The sequence below is a fragment of the Anoplopoma fimbria genome, chromosome 4 (assembly GCF_027596085.1).
Source record: "Anoplopoma fimbria isolate UVic2021 breed Golden Eagle Sablefish chromosome 4, Afim_UVic_2022, whole genome shotgun sequence".
Lineage (NCBI taxonomy): Eukaryota > Metazoa > Chordata > Actinopteri > Perciformes > Anoplopomatidae > Anoplopoma > Anoplopoma fimbria.
This window is the reverse complement of record NC_072452.1, coordinates 13,976,714-13,999,864: the sequence shown is the minus strand read 5'-3', so window position 1 is coordinate 13,999,864 and position 23,151 is coordinate 13,976,714. Positions and strand designations below refer to the sequence as shown.

Below are 23,151 nucleotides of genomic sequence, written 5' to 3'. Positions count from 1 at the left end.
TAAATGTTGTATAAGAGATGTATGAGCCCTGTAGAATGTGTGTAATGAAATGTGTATTGTTCTATGTGAACAGAGCACAGCTTGTTGATTACTTGTATTATTTAAAAAATGTATACATTTGCTTCTGTCTGTAGACGTGTAAAAAAAAGTTAATCTGCCAACTGTCAGGGAAACAACAGATGTATAAGATGTTATAAATAAAGCTTGTGTTTGCTGTAATGATGGCCTGTATTTGCAGTGGTGGAAAGTAACTAAGTACTGCTCTTAAGCAAAGTCTTTATTGATCTGTTGGGCAAATTCACAACAGCAGACGTAGTATATCAAGTTATTAAAATAAGCCATAATGCAACAATATAACAATAAATACTGAAATGTGCCATTCTGCATGACACATACTTTTAAGATGTACTATCGCAGGACTTTTACTTGTAACAGTATTTTTACAGTGATCCGAGTATTCTTCCACTACTACCTATTTGTTTAACAATGATATGAAATATTGCAGCTACAGCTTTATTTTTTGATCAATAACTGATTTAAAGTCATCATCCTTTTTGTATTGAGGCGTTTTAGCTGCAGGCTCCATGAAGGAAATTTACATAGAGTGAAGACGTGAGTCCTGTGAGACAGAAAGAGGGAGGGAAAGTGAGAAGAAAAAGAGGGGGAGTCAGTAAATGAAACGAGAGAAAGAATAGAAGTGTGGCCACTCAAAAGGACTAGCAGGAAACCCACGCGAGAAAGAAAGGAAGCAGAGAGAAGAAAAGGTTTATGCCAGGGGTTCCTGCTTTCTAGTCAGCAAGAACTACCATTTTTTAAATCCTTAACTTTTTTGTTCAGTGAGCAACAATAATTTTTTTTCCCCCCTCCCCGAACAGACGCACATCTAAAGTAAGTAAATGGGTTTTTCCTTAAATGTTCACTATGTTGCTACTGTTGGATAGTAAGTATAGTAAACCCATTCACAGCATAACGTGTGTAAACTGAGGCATGAAGCGGCAGGACTGACCGGTTACAGATATTCACACGTGGCATTTTACGCTACATACTCATGCGTACTCCTACGCAAAAGCCTGCGAATGTGAGTGACGAGGAAAAAATGTTTACACAGATAAGGAGAAAGTGTGAGTAGAAATGTCAATATATGAGTAATACCCTGGAAGGAGCGGGCTGTGTCGGAAGTGACCATTCAAACGCTCATGCAGTTGCAGATGTTTACGTGTTAATCTTTCTTTGAGTGGTTAACCCCAAAACTCGGACACAGGGCTTATTTGTAAGCATAAGGTAAGCACATAGATACAACTACATACATGTCTTTTACTACTGTAATGTAATTGTTATTAACATATGCAGTATTTGCAGACACGTTGTGATTAATAACATAGCCTCTGTTACCTTAAAGGGGAAACGCTTAAAGTCAGGGTTAGGGTTATAGATTTAAAGAAAAAACTAAAAAAAGTTATGATTCGATTAAATCATTAAAAAAATAACCAAGGAGTCACTCAGAGGAACTTGGTGCAGAGGTGGTGATGAATGATATATATATATTTTAAAAAAGTGTTTAGTAACCCAATGTTCTTATAAATTGCGGCTGCAAATTACATTTTTATTGATTAAAACATGACTTGAGAAAAGAGTGAAAGATATGTCCATCACATTTTCTCAGAACCCAAGAGGACATGTTTTTCTGACCTTCAGTCCCAAACCCAAATATGTTAAATGAACCATAATATAATGAAAAGCAACATTCCGCACATTTGAGAAACTTAATTGGGAAATGTATGTCGGCCTATTTTTCTTCTTCTCGCATGACTTCATTCATCAATTATCTGCCAGCTCTACCACTATAAATGACTTCTGACACATGTGCTTTCTGACTCTGCCCAACTACCCAACTTTTGGGTTTTATTTCTTGTGCGTTCAGCTCACGATTCCGACGTTTTGAATAGCACACGAACGGAGCAGCAAATTTGCCCCGGGACGGGTCTTTATCAGCGGCCTCCCCGCCGTCCCGGTAACCGGACCCCGGGCTGAGGTCATGCCCGCGGAGAGACAGCTGCTCGCCGGCGGGGCGGCCTCGGGGGTTGCGTTTTTGGACTCCTGGGGTGCGTCGTTTATTTTCTTGTGAACTTGTGAGGATAAAGAGTTTGCCCTGCGGTCCTTTATGTCCGGCAGAGGTTGATAAACACGGCTGGTCAAGGTCAGAAACATCCCCGCGGGGAAAAAAGAGCAGGACTGGATGGGAGCATCAACACCAAAGACTTGAAAGAAAGCGGGACATGTGATGACTGAAATATGTCATCAACTCACATTATAATACAGAAGCAGCAGAACTTCTTTTTTTGGTATCACAATCATCCAAGATATAATATAACAGCTTCCACTATAAATACCAAAACCCGACATGTCATGGCAACAATGTGGCGTTCAGTTCAGTGCAGACTTCACCTGCCAACCACATAAACACCTCACAGTGTTGTGAGAAGGGCTCACAACTGCCTGCCAGGCCTATTGAGCCTTTGCCTTTTTTGTGTTTCGGCTTGTCTGACTGTCTTTGTTGTGCGTTAACATTCCCGCCTCACAACACTGGGGCAAACGTGTAGTTTCCATGTAACTTCAGCTCTAAACGGGCGGGAAACAGAGAAGGAGTTTGTGGTAACCAGAGGTGGAAGCAGCAGATCAAATCATCAGTCACGTGGTCTTATAACCTGAAACCAAGTTCACACTGAGGAACAGCTGACACCTTTTTGACAGACCTTTCTTCAGGACACCATTTGACCCTGTGTTGCATTTACAACGTTGTCTCCTGAGCAATGAGTGTGCATGCCATGTGTATGTATTGTGTGTTGCAGTCACGGCGCTGTAAATCCAATCCATGTGACAGCCGCCTCTATACTTAGGCCTTTAATAGACTGTGTCTGTTCATGTTTGAAAGACTCGTCTGTGTGTCCGTTCTGCCGGATTAACACATAAACAAATAATTAGGGAAACACAAGACGGCAGCCTTTAGTGTGTTTGTCAGACAGAGGGGACGTGGAGAAGATGAATGGTGCTTAAAGTGATTTTTTTGGGCCCACTCTGCTATTCTCACCCCCTTTCATTTAAAGGCATGGTGTCACAAGAAACAGTTCAAGGGATTTACTGTTGAGACTGTTGAGTTGCACCATTGAGATTAAAGATATTCAGTCAGGGTGTCAGTATCCGTTACTGCTCTTTTTGCATCTTATTACAACATCTTTGCTATTTTTACTACTAGTTTGGACATTTTTATGCTATCGTAAGCAGCAGATGCTCATTCAAGGCTTCTTTGGCAATTTGTTTGAGTAATCGAACACTAACAGAGAAATGCTCTTTGCTATGACAGAAAAATAGGTCGACATTCTAACATGTGTGACCCAGTTGTAGGAGTTAGGGGAAAATGTGCCTAATACATCCTCTACAAACTGGAAGTTCACAAGTAAAGGTTATGTTTTCACATCAGCAATTCACTGATATTCTGTAACTCATGAAAACTCAGATCTTGATATGTGATTATAGAGATGCGAGGGGGAAGGATGGTGTCCTGATACAGGTACTTTCTACAAAACGTAGTTTATTAAGCATCTCTACATACAACATGATACATTATGTGAGGAGGAAAATATACCACTATCATTCAGATGTCAGGAAGACATACACTGGGGAAAGACTGAACTGTCAGAATCATATCAATCATATCAATAATGAGACTGATTTCCTTTAAGGCTTCAAAGGCTAGTCAATGAAATGTTTAGTTGATCAACGGAATATTATGCAACTATTTCAATAATCGATTCATGTTTAAGTCATTTTTTCAGCAGCAAAAAAAATGTCGACAGGTGGGCAATGCCAGCTTCTCTAATGTGAAAATGAGCTGCTTTTCTAGGTCTTTCACTCCAGTAAATTGAATATTTTGGAGTTTTGGTGACATTTGATGAAGTCACATTGGGCTAGGATGTTGTGATGGCCATTTGTCACAGTTTCCTAATGTTTAATAGCCAGAATAATTTAAGGAGAAGATTAAACCACTAAAGAAACAATCGTTCCTTGTCCTTATCTCCCCCTGATTTAAGACCATAGGCAACAAGTTGGTGGTTTCATTACCAGGTTCATTTGTGGATTATACATTTACAGGTATGCATGAATGAGCGCTGTCTCGCTTTGTCGCCTCATTGATGGGAGTTGAGGACTTGAGTTTGTGTGTGTGTGCTGAAGGGGTTTTCAGCATGGGGTGTCAGTTACATAGAAATCCCCCTTTTCAAACTCTCTTTCCAGCACAAAGGCAGTTCAGCGGACTATGGATAATCACATTACATGCGCGCCTCACCAGCACATACGCAGAATCATGGACACACGCAGAGACAAAGCTGTCCCATTAGATCCTCCCGTCTACTTCCATACAAACACACACTCACATGCTGAAGAGATGCCCTCATTAGGAGCTACTGAATGGGTTTCCTGTTTGAGGCCTTGACTTGCAACCCCCCCCCATTCTTTTCCATTTCTCCTCTGGTTCTCAGCCAAATTTAATAGCTGTTTATATTTGGCTCTTTAAGTCTTGCATAGATGTTTCCCAGATGTGTGTGTGAGATCCTGTCAGGGCGGTCATGACTGATTCTGTTGGTCAACAATGCCCCAGGTTACATCGACCAATGACCTGTTGTGTGTGTGTGTGTGTGTGTTTACTTTCCAGGCGGTCATGACTAACCTGACTTTATTTGGTCAGTCACGTCATACTTTTCGGTATTCTGTTTGTTTACATAAAAGCTGCATCGCCACTCACCTTTAACCCATTAATTCCAGTCAGATAAACCCCCAAAACCAAACTGGTAACACCTCCACGCTGTAGAAAGTCTCCTTGAATTTGACATTCAGATGGAAATGTCGCCCACTTTAAGATGCTTTCACTATTTCCAGAACAAAGGCAGTCACATCGAGCACTCAGCATTGTTTCCTCCGCTCAAAATCAAGGGTTAAATAGTGGCTGTGTTGACAGCACAGTGGGAGGATATCTGAGGACAATGCAGTGCAAGGTGTCAGGTACCCAACTGGGATTTACAAAACAATGACTGGTCACAAGGGTTCATTAGGCAAAAATGTCGTGTCTCGAGGGGCTCCATAAGGTCGCCCCAGTGAAGTAAACATAATGAAACATCACAGATTTTCTATTTTGTGGAAGTCAAATAAAAGGAAAGAAAATGCCCTTTAGTAAATATTTCCTCTTTTCTGGTGATAAATATGTAACAACTTCTTGTCCACACAACTCATTTTAGCTTTTGTGATTTTGACTGATGATCATAAACAAGACATTCTGAAGACGTCATCTTGAGCTCTGGGAACTTGTGATGAACATTTTTCCCAATAAACAAACACTAAGCGATTGGTCAAATCTTTTTGGGGAAAATTCAGCTCCAGTCCTAGTTAGCATTTATTCTCTTGTCGAGTTTTGTCCATTTGTATAAATTCTGATCTAGGGACAGGATGGCATTTAAGATTAGGCTATTAGACATGCTGTAGTACCCAAAAACCTGGTGTTACATCAAAAAACACATCTCAAATGTAATAAAATGTCCCCTCCTTCCTCGTTTCTCTCCATCATCACAGAGCAGCAGCGATGGCGCCCTCTCTAGTCCAGGCCTACAGGAGGCGCTGGTGGATGGCGGTGACGGCGGTGATTGAAAATCTGCTGTGCTCGGCTGTGCTGCTCGGCTGGGGCTCCCTGCTCATCATGTTGAAAAGGGAAGGCTTCTACTCCCACCTGTGCTCAGGTAAATTCAGCAGCTCTCCATCACTTTGACCCCTAAAACACCTTTAAACTTAAAATTGTATTATCTTTACCTTGTATTACCTTCATACTTCATTATTTCTCATAATTTTATAAGAATTGTCTCTAAATATGATTTAAACTGATGACATATTTCAAACGTCTCCTACAGATTATATATATTATAATACAGGATTGTTATATTCTATATATCTATAATCAGTGCATGTTGACAGCATCTGTTTTTGCACCCATAAGATCTCAAATCCTAAATTGGAAAATTTCTCTTGTAGGAGTTTTGTAACAATTTGTTTCCCTGGGGTCTAACTGACCTCAAACCCTGCAACCCAAAGGTTTATATAGTTGTTAATAGATACCTAAATGTTTTTCCATATTAAGTGAAACATCTGCCCTTTATTCATGTCTGTATTTTGACAACTCAATCAAATGTGCCCAGTATATGTGACAAAGGAAAGGCTTACCAAATAGGTATTTTTCTACATATATATATATTTTTTTAATCATAAGAAATGACAAAAGAATGGTTCATTTTGCAACCATCGTTAATACGTCTTACAAATTATGTATTTAGGGTCTGTGTAACCCTAAATAATAAGGTAGTTAGTAATTGAATCATTGATTGCATCAGATTGCATATGTCACCTAGTTGGGACCAATTATTTTTAGAGGCAGGAAAGGGACCATTTAAAAAAAGTAAAAATAAGATTAGAGAAAGACTGTAAAAAAACGGAATAATTTTGCGGAGACTCTGGTCCACAATCCCTTTCCTCTTGAGCATCTCTTGACCAGAGACTCCAAATGTTTTGGGCTGCTCATATTCACTCACCTCTCTTCTCAATCCTCCACACACAGAAAATGATTCTGTGGTCGTGTCTTTGGGTAACTCCTCCGACAGGGAGGTGGACGAGTGGCTCAGCTGCGTGGATCAGGAGGAGATGCTGAATCTTGGCTTCACCATCGGGTCCTTCTTGCTGAGCGCCACCACCCTGCCCCTCGGTATCCTAATGGACAGGTTTGGGCCACGCCCAATTCGCCTGGTGGGCAGGTAATGGTGTTAAAATGGGCACATATGAATGTGCATGTCTGATGGGCGTTTAAGAAACTTTTTCTATGTTCAGTATAATTCACAAAAACTACATCTCCTTTTTAAGGTACAGATTTGCTTTTAGAAAAACTTGTTTGCTGTGTCATTTGGAGGATTGAATTCTTCACATTGTCTTCATACATGTCATGATGGTGAGAATTTGTAATGAAAGTCAATCCTTCTACTACTACTACGGTTATAGTGAAAAGAAAAAAAAAAGCAGACTGGTCACATTCCACACGGGTTGATTATCTCAGTGTGTGAATAATAAATGTAGGTGTGGCAGTAGAGTGTTTGTGCACATAGCATGGTAAATTAAGACTTTCCGGTTGGGTGTGGTAACATGGGATCACAACTGCAGAATGGAGCTGGAAAGCCAGTAGTATCTTCAGACATGCTCAGACACAGTAAAATGTAAAAAAACAGCACATTTTATATAGTACATTTTCTCCTTCTAATTCACAGTTTCAGCAGCTGTGACATTGAGTAGCCAGACACTTGATAATAAGATAGAAGTTGATAATGTGCAGCTGCAGGCTGTTAAACCACAGCCAGTTTCAGTGTTTGACAGATAGCCAACGGCTGAACTGCTGTTTTGTGAAACACACCTTTGATGTTAGTCTGAAACATAGAATAAGTCTTGGCCTTCCTTTCATGTCCCTCCAGGAGTTTCTATAAGTGTTATATATAAATGTGACTGTCAGTGTGCTAAGATATGATACAGAATGCAAGAATTTAAAATGCCCTTGTTCTTTTGTTGCAGTTCCTGTTTCGGTCTGTCCTGTGTTATTATGGCGTTGTCTGCCTACAACCCTGATGGTGAGTACAAACCCAAACACTAAAACATGTGTTGGATATCAATGAAATAACTGCAAACTGTGACAGCTTGAAGCACACCAGCTGAGATCATGTAGATAAAGATTTCAAGAACAGCGCTTCGTCTGAAAAAAGCCACATTCTCAATGTTCACATATTTTACAGAGGATTTGTTAATTTAACCATATCTTATAACACACTCACAGCTAAGACAAGAAGGGACTAAGTTTACAATACATATATATATAAACGCACTTTTCAGGGGTTGCACAAGAAATGGCCACATACAAATAATGTAAAACCAGCTCTGTGGTGGGTCTGGAGCTGGACAGTCTGGAGTCTGGGTGAGAGGAAAATGAAGGCCAAGTTATTGCGCGCATAATCCGGCCAACACTGTCTCTACGTAATGCTGCATGCTGTTTTATGGGCACTGCAAATGAACCTGAACGTTTCTATGTGCAGCGAGTTTAAGCTGGCGAGCTTTTATATCTGAAAACTCTTCCGTGTTGGCGGAAGTGATCCTTATCGTGACCCTTATCGCTACGCAACCATCTCAACGCGTTGTCCAACTTTTTTTGGGACGTGGATTGATATTGAAAGTGCTAATTAATTATACATAGGCAGCCTCTTATCTATTAAACGTATGTGCAGTACCAGTCAAAAGTTTGGACACACCTTCTCATTCAACTACTTTGAAGAATCTAAAATATAAAACATATTCTGGTTTGTTGAGCATTTGTTTGTTTACCACATAATTCCATATGTGTTCCTTCATAGTTTGGATGTCTTCAATATTAATCTACAATGTAGAAACAAATAAAAATAAAGAAAAACCATCGAATGAGAAGGTCTGTCCAAACTTTTGACTGGTTCTGTATATATATCAAATATCTCATATATATGTGGTATATATATATATATATCTCCGACATGCAGCCTCTTTCTACACAACACACATTTTAAAAACACAGTGGCTCAGCTGGTAATAAATCCAAACCAGGAATGCGTGTGCTACAAAGGAAATGCAATATCTTATTTCCTCTTGCCTATTTATTGAGCACTTTTACAAAGTGGTTATTCCTCTGTATAAGGGCCTCAATATCCTTCAAACAAAAAGCATGTTAGATCATCTAGATGCATCGGACACCCTCAATCCCCACACACCTTTCTTTTCAAATAATTAATCATTTTGTTTTAATTGCCTAGGTGTAAAAAACATCACAGAAGCAGCAAAACCACCATTTTTTTAATAATACACAATTACACTTTTCAGATGGGATATGCAATGGGATAACCGAACCAAAATGTCTGGTTTTACCCTTTTCATGACAATCAGCCTCTTGCCTCGTCTTCTTGTGAAGTGGCAAAAAGAAAAGATATTAATTGGTGGATGAGGTGGAAGACATGTCCTCCAGTCTTAAACAGAGAGAGTTGATTTTGGCTCTAACTCTTCTGTGTTTATGTTTTTCTCTGCAGCTCTGTCAGCACTTATTTTCTTGGCTCTCTCCCTGAATGGCTTTGGAGGCATCTGCCTGACCTTCACCTCGCTCACGGTGAGACACACAACCGTCAGGAAGAAGATAAAATACAGATTCTCCCTTACCAATGGAGGAGAATATATATGAATATAATACTTATATTTACACATGATATCTCCTCTTTGATTATTACGACGGTTGGTTGTTGCTCATAGCAGATACATTGTTTGGGAAAAGCTATTGTTTTGATTTACAACAAGTGGTGTCATTGTTTTTTTCCTAGTGTTGACAGTTGAACCGATTCATTTTCTGTGCCAGTTCTCATTGCTTTGGTGGATGAGGTCCTGTCCACATGCTCAGCGACACCTGTATGTTGTTTTTAACTTCTCTTCATAAGACCCCTTCTGACCTGGTAGAGAAAGAAAGAAATGAGATGATGAAAGTGACAACTCACCTCTTGAACAGTTTTGGAGATTACTCATGAAATGGTTTCGGGGCTGCCTTTGCTTTCACACTATGTACTGTATGTGGGTTCTAACTACCTCAAAAATGTTGTCAGTGTGACTATTTGTAGTCTATTTGAAGCTGTCAAAAGAGAGCAATGACAAAAGAACAGGGCCAGTTGTTTTACATCCCCCCCCCAAAAAAGCACACAATTATTATTAAATTATTTAAATAATCATGTCAGATTCTGAGCCAAAGGGAAATACATCATTTTCAGTCTTGTGAGTATACATATAGAGACATTTGAAGGGTTATAGTCACAGCCTTTCTTTTTCCCAGTCTCTACTGTGGTCACATAACTCTAATTCTGAGAAAGTACATATGTAGGGTTAGTGTTCCTGGAACAAATGAGCAGAGCCGTCCTGGTAGCTGAGAGTCTCAGCATGGTCGGGGCCTCTATTTGTGTCAGCTGAGGAAACAGTGTGTGCTGTGACTGGGAGCTGTGTTTGTTTACACTCACGTCCGGCATGTGTGTCTGCTTGTGATGTGTCAGCTGGTACCACTCATTATCTAGCTGTTTTATTGTTGCTGCTGCCTCCTGTGTCATGGCAGGTATTTTAAGGTTGGTGTGCGTGCCTGCATGTTAACGGTGTTTCCGTCAGAGCTGCACGTGGTTTCTCCCAGATGGAAAGTCTCCCGTTTGTCTTTCCACCAATAACGAGCAGCAGTTTACCACACACCCTCTCTCCAAAGGCCCGGCCCACTCACCTCTATTCAAAACACTCACGGCCACTCATCCTCTTGTCTCTGCTGTTCCCTCTCACTTCCTTCTTTCTTCCTTTCTCTCTCGTCCTCCCGTCTTCCCACTCTCTCCTGTTTCTGTGTTCTGCCCAGCAGTCAGCAGAAAAGCAATGCAGATCCTTTTCAACTCTGCGTGACTGTGCACACATGTGGATGTTCACATATGTGCATGGTTATTACACACAGGGAGACGAACATGAAACAAATGTTTGGATAATGAAGCTGAGTGGACAGATGGCCCTCTCCTATGATCTTAGCACTGTATGGTGACTGCAGCCTGGCTCTGTAGGAAAAAAAGCTGAGACACCTGTCTCAAGTCAAATAGATATTCTGCACTTTTATTGTTTTGTCAGTCATGCACCATTGAGTCATGGTAGCAGCAATATGGAAATGGTTTGGCCACTAACACATACTCACATAGCTCTCACACAGGAAGGCACTCTTTCTACTCGATGAATCACTCACAAACACAACACAAGATTAATATCACACACACACACACACACACACACACACACACACACACACACACACACACACACACACACACACACACACACACACACACACACACACACACACACACACACACACTTACGCTTTGGTAACATTCCATACCCTCCCCACCCCTCTGTCCCTGTGTGACCTGTGTGTCTCTCCTTCCACCTAATTTGGTTTTGTGTACCAGCATTGACTGACCTCCACACTGTTGTTGTTGTTGTTGTTGTTGTTGTTGTGTCGAGCACAAGGACTGAGAGACATACGCACTAGTTCAATCCTGATTGAAACCATGTGCTTGAGACAGATGGCTCTAGTCTTGTAGAAGTCTTCTGTAGTTAGTTTCATATAATAAAGACATAGCCCATTTATGTGATTTACAATGTATGATTTACAATAACATATATAAGTTCACATTATCTGGTGGGGTGGAAATGATATTATAAAACCTTTGAACTGAAAATAAATTTTTAACATTGCTGATGAAGATAACTACCTGTTTAAACAAAGTTGTACTCTTCTCCTTGCCCTACAGACACTATTGCACCCTTGTTGTGTGCACATTTACTATGTGTATAGTAATAATACGTCTTTTTTTGTTTAATAGTTTAACAAAAACAGATAAACATAAGGCATACTGTGATCAAATACTGCATATTTGCAGCAACACAATAAATAAACTATATGAGTATCATTTAAGGATCAATGGGGAAATTATTTCTCTGCATTTAACCCATCCCGGAGGAGCAGTGGGCTGCAATGAAGCGCCCGGGGAGTAACTTGGGGTTAGGTGTCTTGTCAGGGACACCTATGGCATGTTGCCGGTTTGAGGGTTTGAACCACCAACCTTGTGGTTACGGGACAATTAATGTGCCACAACCGCCCCAATAAACTATATGAGTATCATTTAAGGATCAATGTGGCCGATAAATTATCTAAACCAATCAGGTGTGTGTGTGTGTGTGTGTGTGTGTGTGTGTGTGTGTGTGTGTTTGTGGATGTAGGAATATATATGTATGTAGAGCGTATGAAGGAAAAAAAGTAGTAAAAACGGATTTGCAAGAAAAAACGTTTGAATTAATTAATTTAATTTTTTACACATTAACCTGTGCAGACAGACCCTTGGGGTTCACCAGAAGCACACATCCTTCAGGACATCCTGGTTTCCTCGTTCTTAAACAGCGTTAATTGTGCATATCAACTACAGTACCAGTCAAAAGTTTGGACACACCTTCTCATTCAACTACTTTGAAGAATCTAAAATATAAAACATATTCTGGTTTGTTGAGCATTTGTTTGTTTACCACATAATTCCATATGTGTTACTTCATAGTTTGGATGTCTTCAATATTAATCTACAATGTAGAAAAAAATTAAAATAAAGAAAAACCATTGAATGAGAAGGTGTGTCCAAACTTTTGACTGGTATTTACGGGTTGTGGTTTTGTGAGTCACTCAATGAATGAATGCTGACGGTCCTGTTGCACTTACTGTAACAGATGATTGCAATCAATACTGTCCCGCATGCTGTTACTCGCGTTAATACGAGAGCTGTCAGTCTTCCACGTGCTAACTTTATTCTCAGCTTCTTTTAAAGTTGTTGCTCAACCAATAGAGGCCGCTACAGGGAACTGGGGATGACTCTTTGAGGTACAAAGAAACCTCAAAAGCTAAAGCCACACATCTTGGTTTTAGGCTTCCAGAGAGGGCAGTTGAACCAGCGCCTTTACATTAAACTACTTTTTTGTATGATAAGTAAAGTGCAGCTGGACATGAGCACTGTGCCAGCGCTGTGAGGGGTAAAGGTTTGACCAATCTGTGAAGAGCGAGAAAGGGCAGCAGAGAATTGAGGTGGAGAGAAGAAGCCGGTGCTAATCAGCTGTGGTCTAGAGTTTTCTGCTGGGTTCTCCACAGAGAGACGGGCTGCAGCTGTGGCTCGGGGAGATCAGTCAAACTCAAAACAATGTTCCTCTCTCTACCTCTCTTTTGCCTCATTTATATTTTTGCTTGTTTTTATACACCGTGATCCTTTTTCTCCCTCTTATGTTCCCATTTATTCAATTTTCTTGATTCTGCCTCTCTTCCGCTTGTTCAGAGCTGCATCAAAATTTCAATGCTCATTAAGCTACTATTTGGCCCGTTTTCATAGCGATTAAGCTCTTAATTAAACTCAGTGCCAAAGTCTGACAACACCCAAGTGAGTGAGCACAGCACGAGTAGAGCCTGAACTGATTAGTCGTGACAAGCGAACGACCAAAGCCCCATTTGTATGTGACTTCTTGACACCAGTTGACCCCTCCCTGTTGCCTCCATAAAGTCACGTGTTTCCGTCGTTAGCGTTAGCATGCAGGACATGTGCTGTAAGGCCCCATTTGAAACATACTGTCTCCTACACTTGTGAAAGCAAACATCAGGTAGCTGACATCTCACACGGCTGGCATACTTTTGCTTTAACATTAGTAAGAGATGCAAACTCCTGTGTGTGCTCAGAGGGCCCCTCTCCCCTACATTCAACAAACCTCAGCAGCCAGAGAGTCCAGCAATTTGTATCTCATGGTCACAGTCGGGCCGTGAAGTATTTAGATTCTCAGAAGCGCTGAATGAAGACGGTTGTTCTCCCGAGTGTTTTTTCTCATCTCACTCTGACAGTCTCTCCCTCTTTCGAACATTCTCAGGAAAGCTTCTTTTTTTTTTCTTCCTGTTTACCTGCTTACCTTGTTATTTCAGCCCTGAGTGACCTCATGCTTCCCGCTGCACACACACACACACACACACACACACACACACACACACACACACACACACACACACACACACACACACACACACACACACACACACACACACACACACACACACACACACACACACACACACACACACTGTCACCACAGACTAATCTCAAGACAGCAGCCAACCCCTCCCTCAGAAACAATATCTATATTCAAAGAAAAGCCCACATTAATTCTCACCTACGTCTTCAACCTTTAGGTCTTGCTGGCCTCAGGCATAGCTCTATAGGAATGTCCATATAGGGTGATGAATTTCCTAGAAAGCCTTTCGTGGAAGTAGTATAATAGTTTCTGGCACACTAGGGAGTCGTCTGCAAATGTGACAAATCTGTTTTACTGCATGTTTTAAACCACCTCGTGTAATATTTTAAAAAGCTGTAAACAACAAACATGCAATGAAAACTAGAAACACATGACAGCTTGGCTGGTATGTTAAAAAGCTACTATATTCAATTATTTTATATTAATGGATCGAATTAAATGTATGTGAAAGGGGTCACTCTTAGCGACAAACCAGTCCAGTTCAGTTCCCCTCAGCTCAACAAAAACTTTATCGCCTTTTTCACCTCATTGTTTTGGTTAACTGACTCATCTTTTAAAAAAAACCCAACTAAATTGTGCTTCCTATCCAGCAGTGAGCAGAAAGCTGGTAATCATAGTAAAGCATTTAGCCGTTAAAGAGCCAGATATTTCCCTCAGTAGTAGTCTGGCTGTTTTAGGACAAAAAGGAGATTAAGCAAGGGGTTTATGTTAATCGAGTGGCACCAAACACGACTCTAATCTAAATGTTGACGTCCATATCTGCTGAATGAGTAAATTCAAGTGTCCTGAAATCAGTTAATACATGTTGAAATACCTTTAATGGACACAGGGTTTATAATTGTCACCAGCTCACATCCTCTCACCTCTACACATCCGTCTCTCCACTCATCATTCTTCCTGGTCACCTAATGGTAAAACTGAATACCGTATAGCTGCTCTAAGCATCTTTTACCATGTTTTCTGTTTGAATCTGCAGTCAGTCCAAACAGTCAAAGAAAGTCTTAAAATAATAAATAAATGTCTGAATTGGTGGGTTTCATCGCTTTCAGTAATTGCTTAAAGTGCATCATTGTCACCTTGAGTTGATCATTTGGTCCAGCCTCAGTGACATCAGTGAGGAGATGTTGGGGGGGGGAGACTCTGACCTCCATACGATGAACTCTGACCCAGCAGGCAGATTAGGTGATGCCAGCAGAAGTTTGGAAAACCGTGGTCAGTGTTGAGAGAGAATACTGAGCTTGTCATGCAGCACACCCAAAATCCCACCCATGTGATGTTATAATCATGATTGACTCATTTAAACCTCTAATCAAAGGACACTGCGTGCACTAGCAGCACAATAGGTCATTGTTATGTTCGCTAAGCTTCTTACTACTGTAAATAGGTCGACCTAATATATGATGTGTGAGTGCCTGGTGCCCACCACCTTGTTCCCTTTGCTGTTTGTCATGGGTGCCCCCCCCCCCCCCCCAGGTCCAACCAGCCCTCTGAAGTTCATTGAGAGCTGGCTATAGATCGGCTTCCACACTTTTAATCCTAACATAAAAGAATGTGTTGAAAAAGCATAAAGACGTTGGATGTGTGTCTCAGTGTAGCTTAGTCTGTGTTTGAATTATGGGGTCGGGACACAGACTAATTCATGACTTTGTTTCTTGTTTCCTCATGACACAGAAACTAATATTTTTTTAATGAGTCTGCTCTGTGGGGAGAGACGAGTGTGACTGGGTGCAAACTATAGTGGCAGGTAAAGTTCACTGTGTCATTACAGAAGGCGAGTTTTATTCATCCTGCTCACACAGCAGCAGTCTGCCAGTCTGCTGGTCAAAATAACAGTCTGCATCTGGATTAAAAACACTGCATATGGGCATATTGTATGTCACAATGCTGAGGTCAAGGTGGGTTTGATTAGTGTAAGGACTGACATATATTGTATGTTCTCCTCTGTCCCTGCAGCTCCCCAACATATTTGGCTCTCTGAGCTCCACCATCATGTCTCTGATGATCGGCTCCTACGCCTCCTCTGCTGTCACCTTCCCTGGAGTCAAGGTAAATTACGAAGGCTAAATTGACAGAAATGGACAATGTTTTCTCAAATAAAGCATATGATTATATATCATTTTTTACCACATTCGCAATACAAACAATGTTATGGTTAAAATTAGACAGCATTATTGGATATTTTGGACATAAAATAACCTGCCACTTCGGATGTTAAAACCTCATTGGCAGGATCAAGTGATAGATGATTTTCAGTGTAGCCGCAGGGTGAGAGCTAAAAACAAATAAATGTCAAAGTGGTCTTTTTTAGTCATGAACCAACAGAAAATTATCCCCTGACTGCTGTTCCCCTTTTTGATTGATTAAGTGTCTTTCAGCTAATTAACCATGTGTGCTACATTCACACCATCACCATAACTTATCTAGGTGGTAGTATGCCAGTGTTGCACTAACAAGTTGTTCTGCTGCCCCCCAGTGGCCAAAATCATAACTGGCTGCCACTTTAAAAGCACAAGTTCCTTAAAAAGTATAACAGCCCTCTCTCTTCTTCCCAGCTGATCTACGATGCAGGTGTGACCTTCCAGGTGATCATGTGGATGTGGTCAGGTCTTGCTGGGTTTGTCTGTCTCAACTGCTTCCTCAACTGGCCTGCTGAAGGCTTCCCGACACCAGACGAGGTAGACTACAGGTCAGTGTGTCCGCCGGTCTGTTGCCCCAATGCCTTTCCCAGAGATACCAACTCATGACATCGTTCATTCACTCCAACACTGTGTGTGTGTTTATATGTCACAGTAAGATCGCCACACAGCAAGAGGTGCCTTCATCTGACCAGAAGACTGTTGGAGAGCGACTGAGCCAGAAAAATGGAGACGTCCAACATGCGACAGAGAAGCTTCCTAATGGATCTGAGGCTGCGCCCAGTAAGTCACTGAACACACCCACAACCGATATGCTCAGTGATTTACATTATGCCAACGCCATACATTGCATTCGGCTTGTGTGCCAAAAAATATTCTAGACTTTTTTTTGCAAAAGTTAACAGGGTTCAACCAAAAGACTGTTCTTTTAAATATTTTTTCTTTTTAAAGGGCTTAATTTTTTTGTTTGTTAGGAATTTACAAAAAATGTCTTGATAGAAACATTTCGTTTTAAAGACATACAATGTCTATAAAAATGTATTCACCCCCCCTTGGATGTTTTCCCCTTTTGTTGGTTTTATACATGAAATCATGGTCAATATAATTTGGCTTTTTGGACAAGATTTTGCAAAAAAAAGCTGCTTCTTTCATGTCAAAGTGAAAACAGATTTTTACAAACTAATGTCAATTAATTAAAAATATATAGTGTAAAATAAGTATTTGCATAAATATTCACCCCTTTAAAGTGACTGACCTAATTCAACAGAGGTCCAGCTAGTTGATGCCAGCAGTGTCACAATTAGTTGATGTGTGTCAAGTGATTGTAGTATAAGAACACCTGTGTCTGGGAGGTCCAGTCTCTGGTTCATCAGTATTCCTGCTACAGTTGCAACATGAAGACAAAAGAACACTCCAAGCAACTCAGAGACAAGATCATTGAAAAGTATAAATCAGGAGATGGCTACAAAAAGATTTCCAACTCACTGGACATCCCACAGAGTTCAGTTAAATCCATCATTAAGAAATGGAAGGAGTATGGCACTTGTTTAAATCTGCCTAGAGCTGGCTGTCCTCACAAACTGAGTGACCGGGCAAGAAGAAGACTGGTGAGGGAGTCCCCAAGACACCTACGACCACTGTGAAGGAGTTAAAAGCTTCAGTGGCTCAGATGGGAGAGACTGTACATACAACAACTGTTGCCCGGGTTCTTCACCAGTCGAAGCTGTATGGGAGAGTGGCAAAGAGAAAGCCACTGTTGAAAAAAAGCTCATATAAAATCTCACCTGGAATTTGCCCAAAGGCATGTGGGGGACTCCAAGGTCAATTGGAAGAAGGTTCTTTGGTCTGATGAGACAAAAATTAAGCTTTTTGGCCATCAGACTAGATGCTATATTTGGCGAACACCAAACACTGCACATCACCACAAACACACCATCTCCACCGTGAAGCATGGTGGTGGCAGCATCATGCTCTGGGGACGCTTCTCAGCAGCCCTGGAAGGCTTGTAAAGGTAGAGGGGAACATGAATGCAGAAAAATATCGCCAAATCCTGGAGGATAATCTGACTCAGTCTGCAAGAGAACTAAGACTTGGGAGAAGATTTATTTTCCAGCAAGACAACGACCCCAAGCATACAGCAAAAGCTACACAGAAATGGTTCAAAGACAACAAGGTGAATGTTCTGGAGTGGCCAAGTCAAAGCCCAGAGCTCAATCCAATCGAGAATTTGTGGCTGGACTTGAAAAGAGCTGTTCACGCCCGATCCCTGAGCACCCTGACAGAGCTTGAGCTGTTTTGCAAGGAAGAATGGAGAAAAATTTAAAAGTGAATACTTTTTATAGGCATTGTACGTATATCCTGCTAATTGTCTTGTGACTGCTCAGATGTATAGTTTTACTTCAGAAGATACATCCGAGTGGTCACAAGAAATGAAAGGGGTTCCCCTTGTTGGATTTTTACTGTATGACATAACTACTTTGCTGGAAGACTGACCAGCTGGATGTCTTACAACTTACTCTGATAACAAAGAAATCAGTCATTAGCTCCTCTAATATGTATGTAAAAAATAAATAAATGTACTGACGTTGAATAAAACGAACTGTCTCCTCTTCTCTCAGATGCTACTCCCTTCCAAAGGTCCGTATTCTCTCCCATCTTCCTGTGGAGTCTGGTCACGATGGGGATGTCCCAGCTGAGGATCATCTTCTTCATGGGGGCGATGAACAAGATGCTGGAGTTTATGGTCAACCACGGGGAAGAGCATCGTGAGTGTCAAAGCATAGTGGCATGTTTTTCCGTTATCAAGAACATCTAAAGGTTACTTACAAAGTGGGTCTTTATTTTTATATTTCAGCATCCGAGCAGCTGGTGATTGAAACAGAAGAGAAAGGTGAGTAGCGTAGTACTTCAGCTTTAAATGTAGACACTTTATGTAACTTTTCTGGTATGTCTTTTAATTTTCTTTCAACCTTATTTGATTTAATTGTTTCTCCTTCAGTGAGTTTCTACTCGTCCATCTTCGGCACGCTGCAGCTGCTGTGCCTGGCCACGTGTCCTCTGATTGGATACATCATGGACTGGAAGATGAAGGAGTGTGAAGAGGAGAAAACCGTCCCAGGCACAGAGCAGAGGTACAAACAGTGTGGCATAGCTGATTGAAAGCAGTAGAATCAACAGTACTGATAAAACTGTGGTGGCAAGTAAAAGAGTCCATTCTGACAGACAGACATACAAATTAATGTTGGATAATGTTGTTATAATGGGAGAGGGACAGCTTACTACTAATACTAAGACCCCTCTGTGTCTGTGTTCCATCAGGCAGACCGTTGTACCCAAAAGAGACCGAAAGATCCAGAAAGTGACCAACGCCATGAGGGCCTTCATCCTCACCAACATGCTGCTGCTCGCCTTCGGATGCTGCTGCCTCATAGACAGCCTGCCTCTACAGGTAGAGCGCACACAAACACACACACAAACAATCAGTGATGAAACAAGGAAACCAGTAAAGAATAAGATCCATTCATTGTGTTTTTTTTGTTTTCCTCAGATCTTGACCTTCATCCTCCACACTATGGTCCGAGGCTTCATCCACTCCTGCTGCGGAGGCCTTTATGCTGCTGTGTGAGTGCTGCACCGCTAACGCCTCACCCGCATCCTCTGACGCTCTGTTTAACAAACTCACATCTTAGATGAAATAGGGAAAACATAACCTTAGGGGTCTAAAGTTTCACACTTAAATTTAGAGTTGTTTCCCCGCACAGCACAAACACCAAACATAAAACAGCACTTTACAGTGTGATAAAAGCAACTGGATGTGGTGACAAAAGCAGGAGATGCTGCATTAAGTGAGTTAAACGACCACAAAACTGCTACCATTAAACATATTATTTTAACAAACATTAAAGAACTGTTTGATTCTGTATTGACTACTTTGAATCTAGAGTACAGTAAAGTATATCTCCTGTTGTTTCTGGAATACTTTATATGTCTGTAGTAGTCCATTATCAGTGGGTGGGCCTGGACATGACATAAAAATATATGCATAGATTAAAAACAACAACTCTACAACAGGCTGATGAGTGAACTTCAGGGCCACCTGATTATGAAAACAACCTCCAATCAAAAAAACGACGCACCGAAAAGTCACAATTAATGTTCAACTGGCAACAATTTCACATTATTGCCAGAGGCACTTCTTCTCAGCTGGTCATAAGTTTGTACCACAGAAGCAGCGGCTCATAGTTTTATTGTCAATAACCACCTGTATCTCTCTCACAGCTACCCGTCAAACCACTTTGGCACTCTGACGGGCCTCCAGTCCATGATCAGCGCTTTGATCGCTCTGCTGCAGCAGCCGCTCTTCATCGCCATGGTCGGACCAATGAAAGGAGACCCCTACTGGGTGAGGACGCACACTCCACTCTTAACTCCATACACTTACAGACAGTGACAAAACAAACTCTGGCACCCTGCCGTGACTATATGACTGAAACCTGATCTCTGTCATCCAACTGTCCTTCAGATCAACGTCGGCCTGATCATCTTCTCATTGGCTGGTTTCCTGTTGCCGGGTTACCTGTTCTACCACCGCAGGCAGCTGCTGAGGGAAAAGGAGGCCAGAGACAAGCGGGCGGCCGGACCTGAGATGGAGGCTCTCAACGACAGCAAGGCCAACGGCCACAAACCTCAAAGCAACGGAGTCGCTGCTGTGGAGGCGTAGAGCCACACAGAGTGGAGGGTCGGGGGAATCGTGGTATTTGTACTTCAAAATGAGCACCAGCAATCTATGCATTCATATATATTTTTGTTTAGATATTTTCAGTGTTTTGTGGTGGGTTTTTTTAGGTCGTTGCTGGTGCACATTTTGCTCACCACACTTTAAACCATCGAGCAAATAGGATTCCTCATGTTCTGTTATGACTCAGAGTTGGACTTTAAGTTCCTTGTGATTTTGGGAAAAGATGTGTCATCATCATTTGTTTATTTATTTTGGTTAAGTGTCAAAGAGCGGGATTAGTGTGATTTAAAGCCATAGATTTCACTGACACGCACACACCCTGGTTTGGCCTGCGGGTCAGACTGCGGACATCACAGTACTTGAAATACTGTTAAATACTTTACAAAGACTTAAAAAAAAAAAAAAATCATCACAATCTTTGCTAAGACCAAAGAACAGCTTAAAAGATAGAAAAGTTGCCGTTTTTACCTCCATATTGTTTCAAAAACATGCTTAGTGAAACAACCTTTTTGTAGGCTTTTTTTTGCTGTTTCTACGTTCATTCCTCTTGCCACAACTAAAAATATATAAATCAAAGCATTCAACAATCAAAGAAACATTAAGCATCTCAATACAAGACTTCTGGTACCTATAAAGAAGCATTTGGAGTATTTTCAAGAGTCCATTTATTCACACATGTAAACGCACAGATTGTACAGGTTGTAGAGACACCATATCTACCTCCTCTGTTTCCTTTTTTTGGTACCGTCTCTCTGCAGCTGACTCTTATTTCTGTCCATCGAAGTTATTTTTATTCACTATTAATCCTTTAATTGTCAAATACCCAAAATGTCAAATTGAATCACAACAGAGTTTCTCATTGTGCATTAATTGTCCTTTAGAGGTATTGATGAGGTTGCCCTTTTTTTATGTAGGAAAAACATTTCTTTATGGAAAATTCATAAGGAAAAATATGACTGACTTTTACACACACAGTGTGTGTCAATGTTATGGATCACTTTGTACTGCTTTATGCACATCAATGAACTAGTATGTGTATAAAATGTGTATTTTTATACTCTAGCTGCGGTAGCATTAAAAAGGGAAGCGTTTGTTTCAGTTATTGTGTAGGGTGCTGATTATAAATGAAGCTCGGATGATTAACTGTGTATTCTGCTTCTGCCTTTTTTTGTCACGTATTGATTTTGGAGCAAACAGCTCTATCAAAATGTTTTTGTAAATAGAACTGAGGTGTGTTTTATTACATATTCTGCTTGCCTTACTATATATAAGTGTGTGTGTACAGTAGCCTGACACTGGCTGTGGTTAAACTTTTTTTAAATGGGATTTTTCTGCCTGGATGCTCAGTCACATTATAAATATTGTTTCAGCCAGTTGCAGGTGTGTCAATCCTGTATCCGTTTGTTCTGCTCACAGCAACAGTATCTTGTAGATTTATTAAATCTTTTTAATTGACTCAACCCATTTCAGTGTCAAGAAAGCTTTATTAGAGGTTTCCTTTCTTGTCTGTTTTTTTCTGCTTAATATTTATCCTTCGTCCTTTAAATGAGTCCAGATACATGACTCTTTGCCGTCTCGCCATCAGAGATTCTGTGTTTGGTTTCAATTCTGTGCCTTTTGCTTTTTTTATTGCAATATATATATGAATGATAAGATTAATGCCTCTGCCAAATATCTTTCGCCGCAAATCAAAGCCATGTGTAGGAACTGTAAACTAGTTGATAGTACAGCACTTTCCTCAGGAGCAAATAACAGACCTTACACCAAAATGCATTGATCCTGGAGTAAAGGACAGTTTGTTTTTGGTTTACTGTCACAGGTGTTGATTCAGCTTGATTGTTATTTCTGAGGCTGTTGGTTCCTATAAATACGAGGAGTGCATTACAATCGGTGTTCCGAGGTTTCCCGGTTTGGCACCTGTCCTTACTTTCCTCTTTCACAGTATTTTGTAATGTTTGAAACCAAATATTCCAGCAATTCCAACAACCACAATCTGACCATCTTTTTGTTTCGCAGCAATTTATCTGAAGTTTCTTGTTGTCTAACTGGTGGCTTCCTTTTGCCTTAGTAATTGGGATTAAAAGTTGGATATGTGAAGTTCAATCAACACCTCTGACAGTCTCTACAACAAAAATAAACATCCTTTGCTTTGTCTATATTTTAAGAACATTCTCTACAGGCTTGTCTTGTCTTCTCTTTGCCCTTGGGGTTGAAGTGTCGCTAAATGTATGCCTTTAATCAATATATCCAGCTTGTGCATTTGATAAATAAATGAATGAACGTAAACGTACTGTTCTTAACTAATCTTTTTTTTTTGCCAGCCATGCAAACAATTCTCTCGCAGCCACAATACACAGCATCAGCCATTGTTGCATTTTAAACCATGTAACTATGTTCCTGATCATATGATTTACACTCCCATGGTTTTATAGGCAGACACAAGCAAAGATAATAACCAAAAGTTTATTTGATTTTTGGCAATATGGTCAAAAGATATCACAACAAAATCAAAGAGGGACATAC

At 40.8% G+C, this 23,151-nt stretch overlaps 1 protein-coding gene across 2 annotated transcripts; it reads left to right on the top strand.

Moving 5' to 3' along the window:
- Window positions 1-712: 712 nt before the first annotated feature.
- On the top strand, window positions 713-22,874 carry slc43a1a (solute carrier family 43 member 1a). Of its 2 annotated transcripts, none has more exons than XM_054597469.1 (15): window positions 713-888; window positions 5,620-5,783; window positions 6,653-6,845; window positions 7,648-7,703; window positions 9,177-9,253; window positions 15,709-15,801; window positions 16,308-16,441; window positions 16,546-16,673; window positions 18,509-18,655; window positions 18,745-18,780; window positions 18,889-19,021; window positions 19,209-19,338; window positions 19,438-19,511; window positions 20,169-20,292; window positions 20,413-22,874. In XM_054597469.1, the coding sequence occupies exons 2-15, from the start codon at window positions 5,630-5,632 to the stop codon at window positions 20,608-20,610; spliced, it is 1,677 nt and encodes a 558-aa protein (XP_054453444.1). In that variant the 5' UTR covers window positions 713-888; window positions 5,620-5,629; the 3' UTR covers window positions 20,611-22,874. The 2 variants fall into 2 exon arrangements, with proteins under 2 accessions (XP_054453444.1, XP_054453445.1); XM_054597470.1 differs by lacking the exon at window positions 713-888 and adding an exon at window positions 1,245-1,281.
- The last annotated feature ends 277 nt before the right edge of the window (window positions 22,875-23,151 follow it).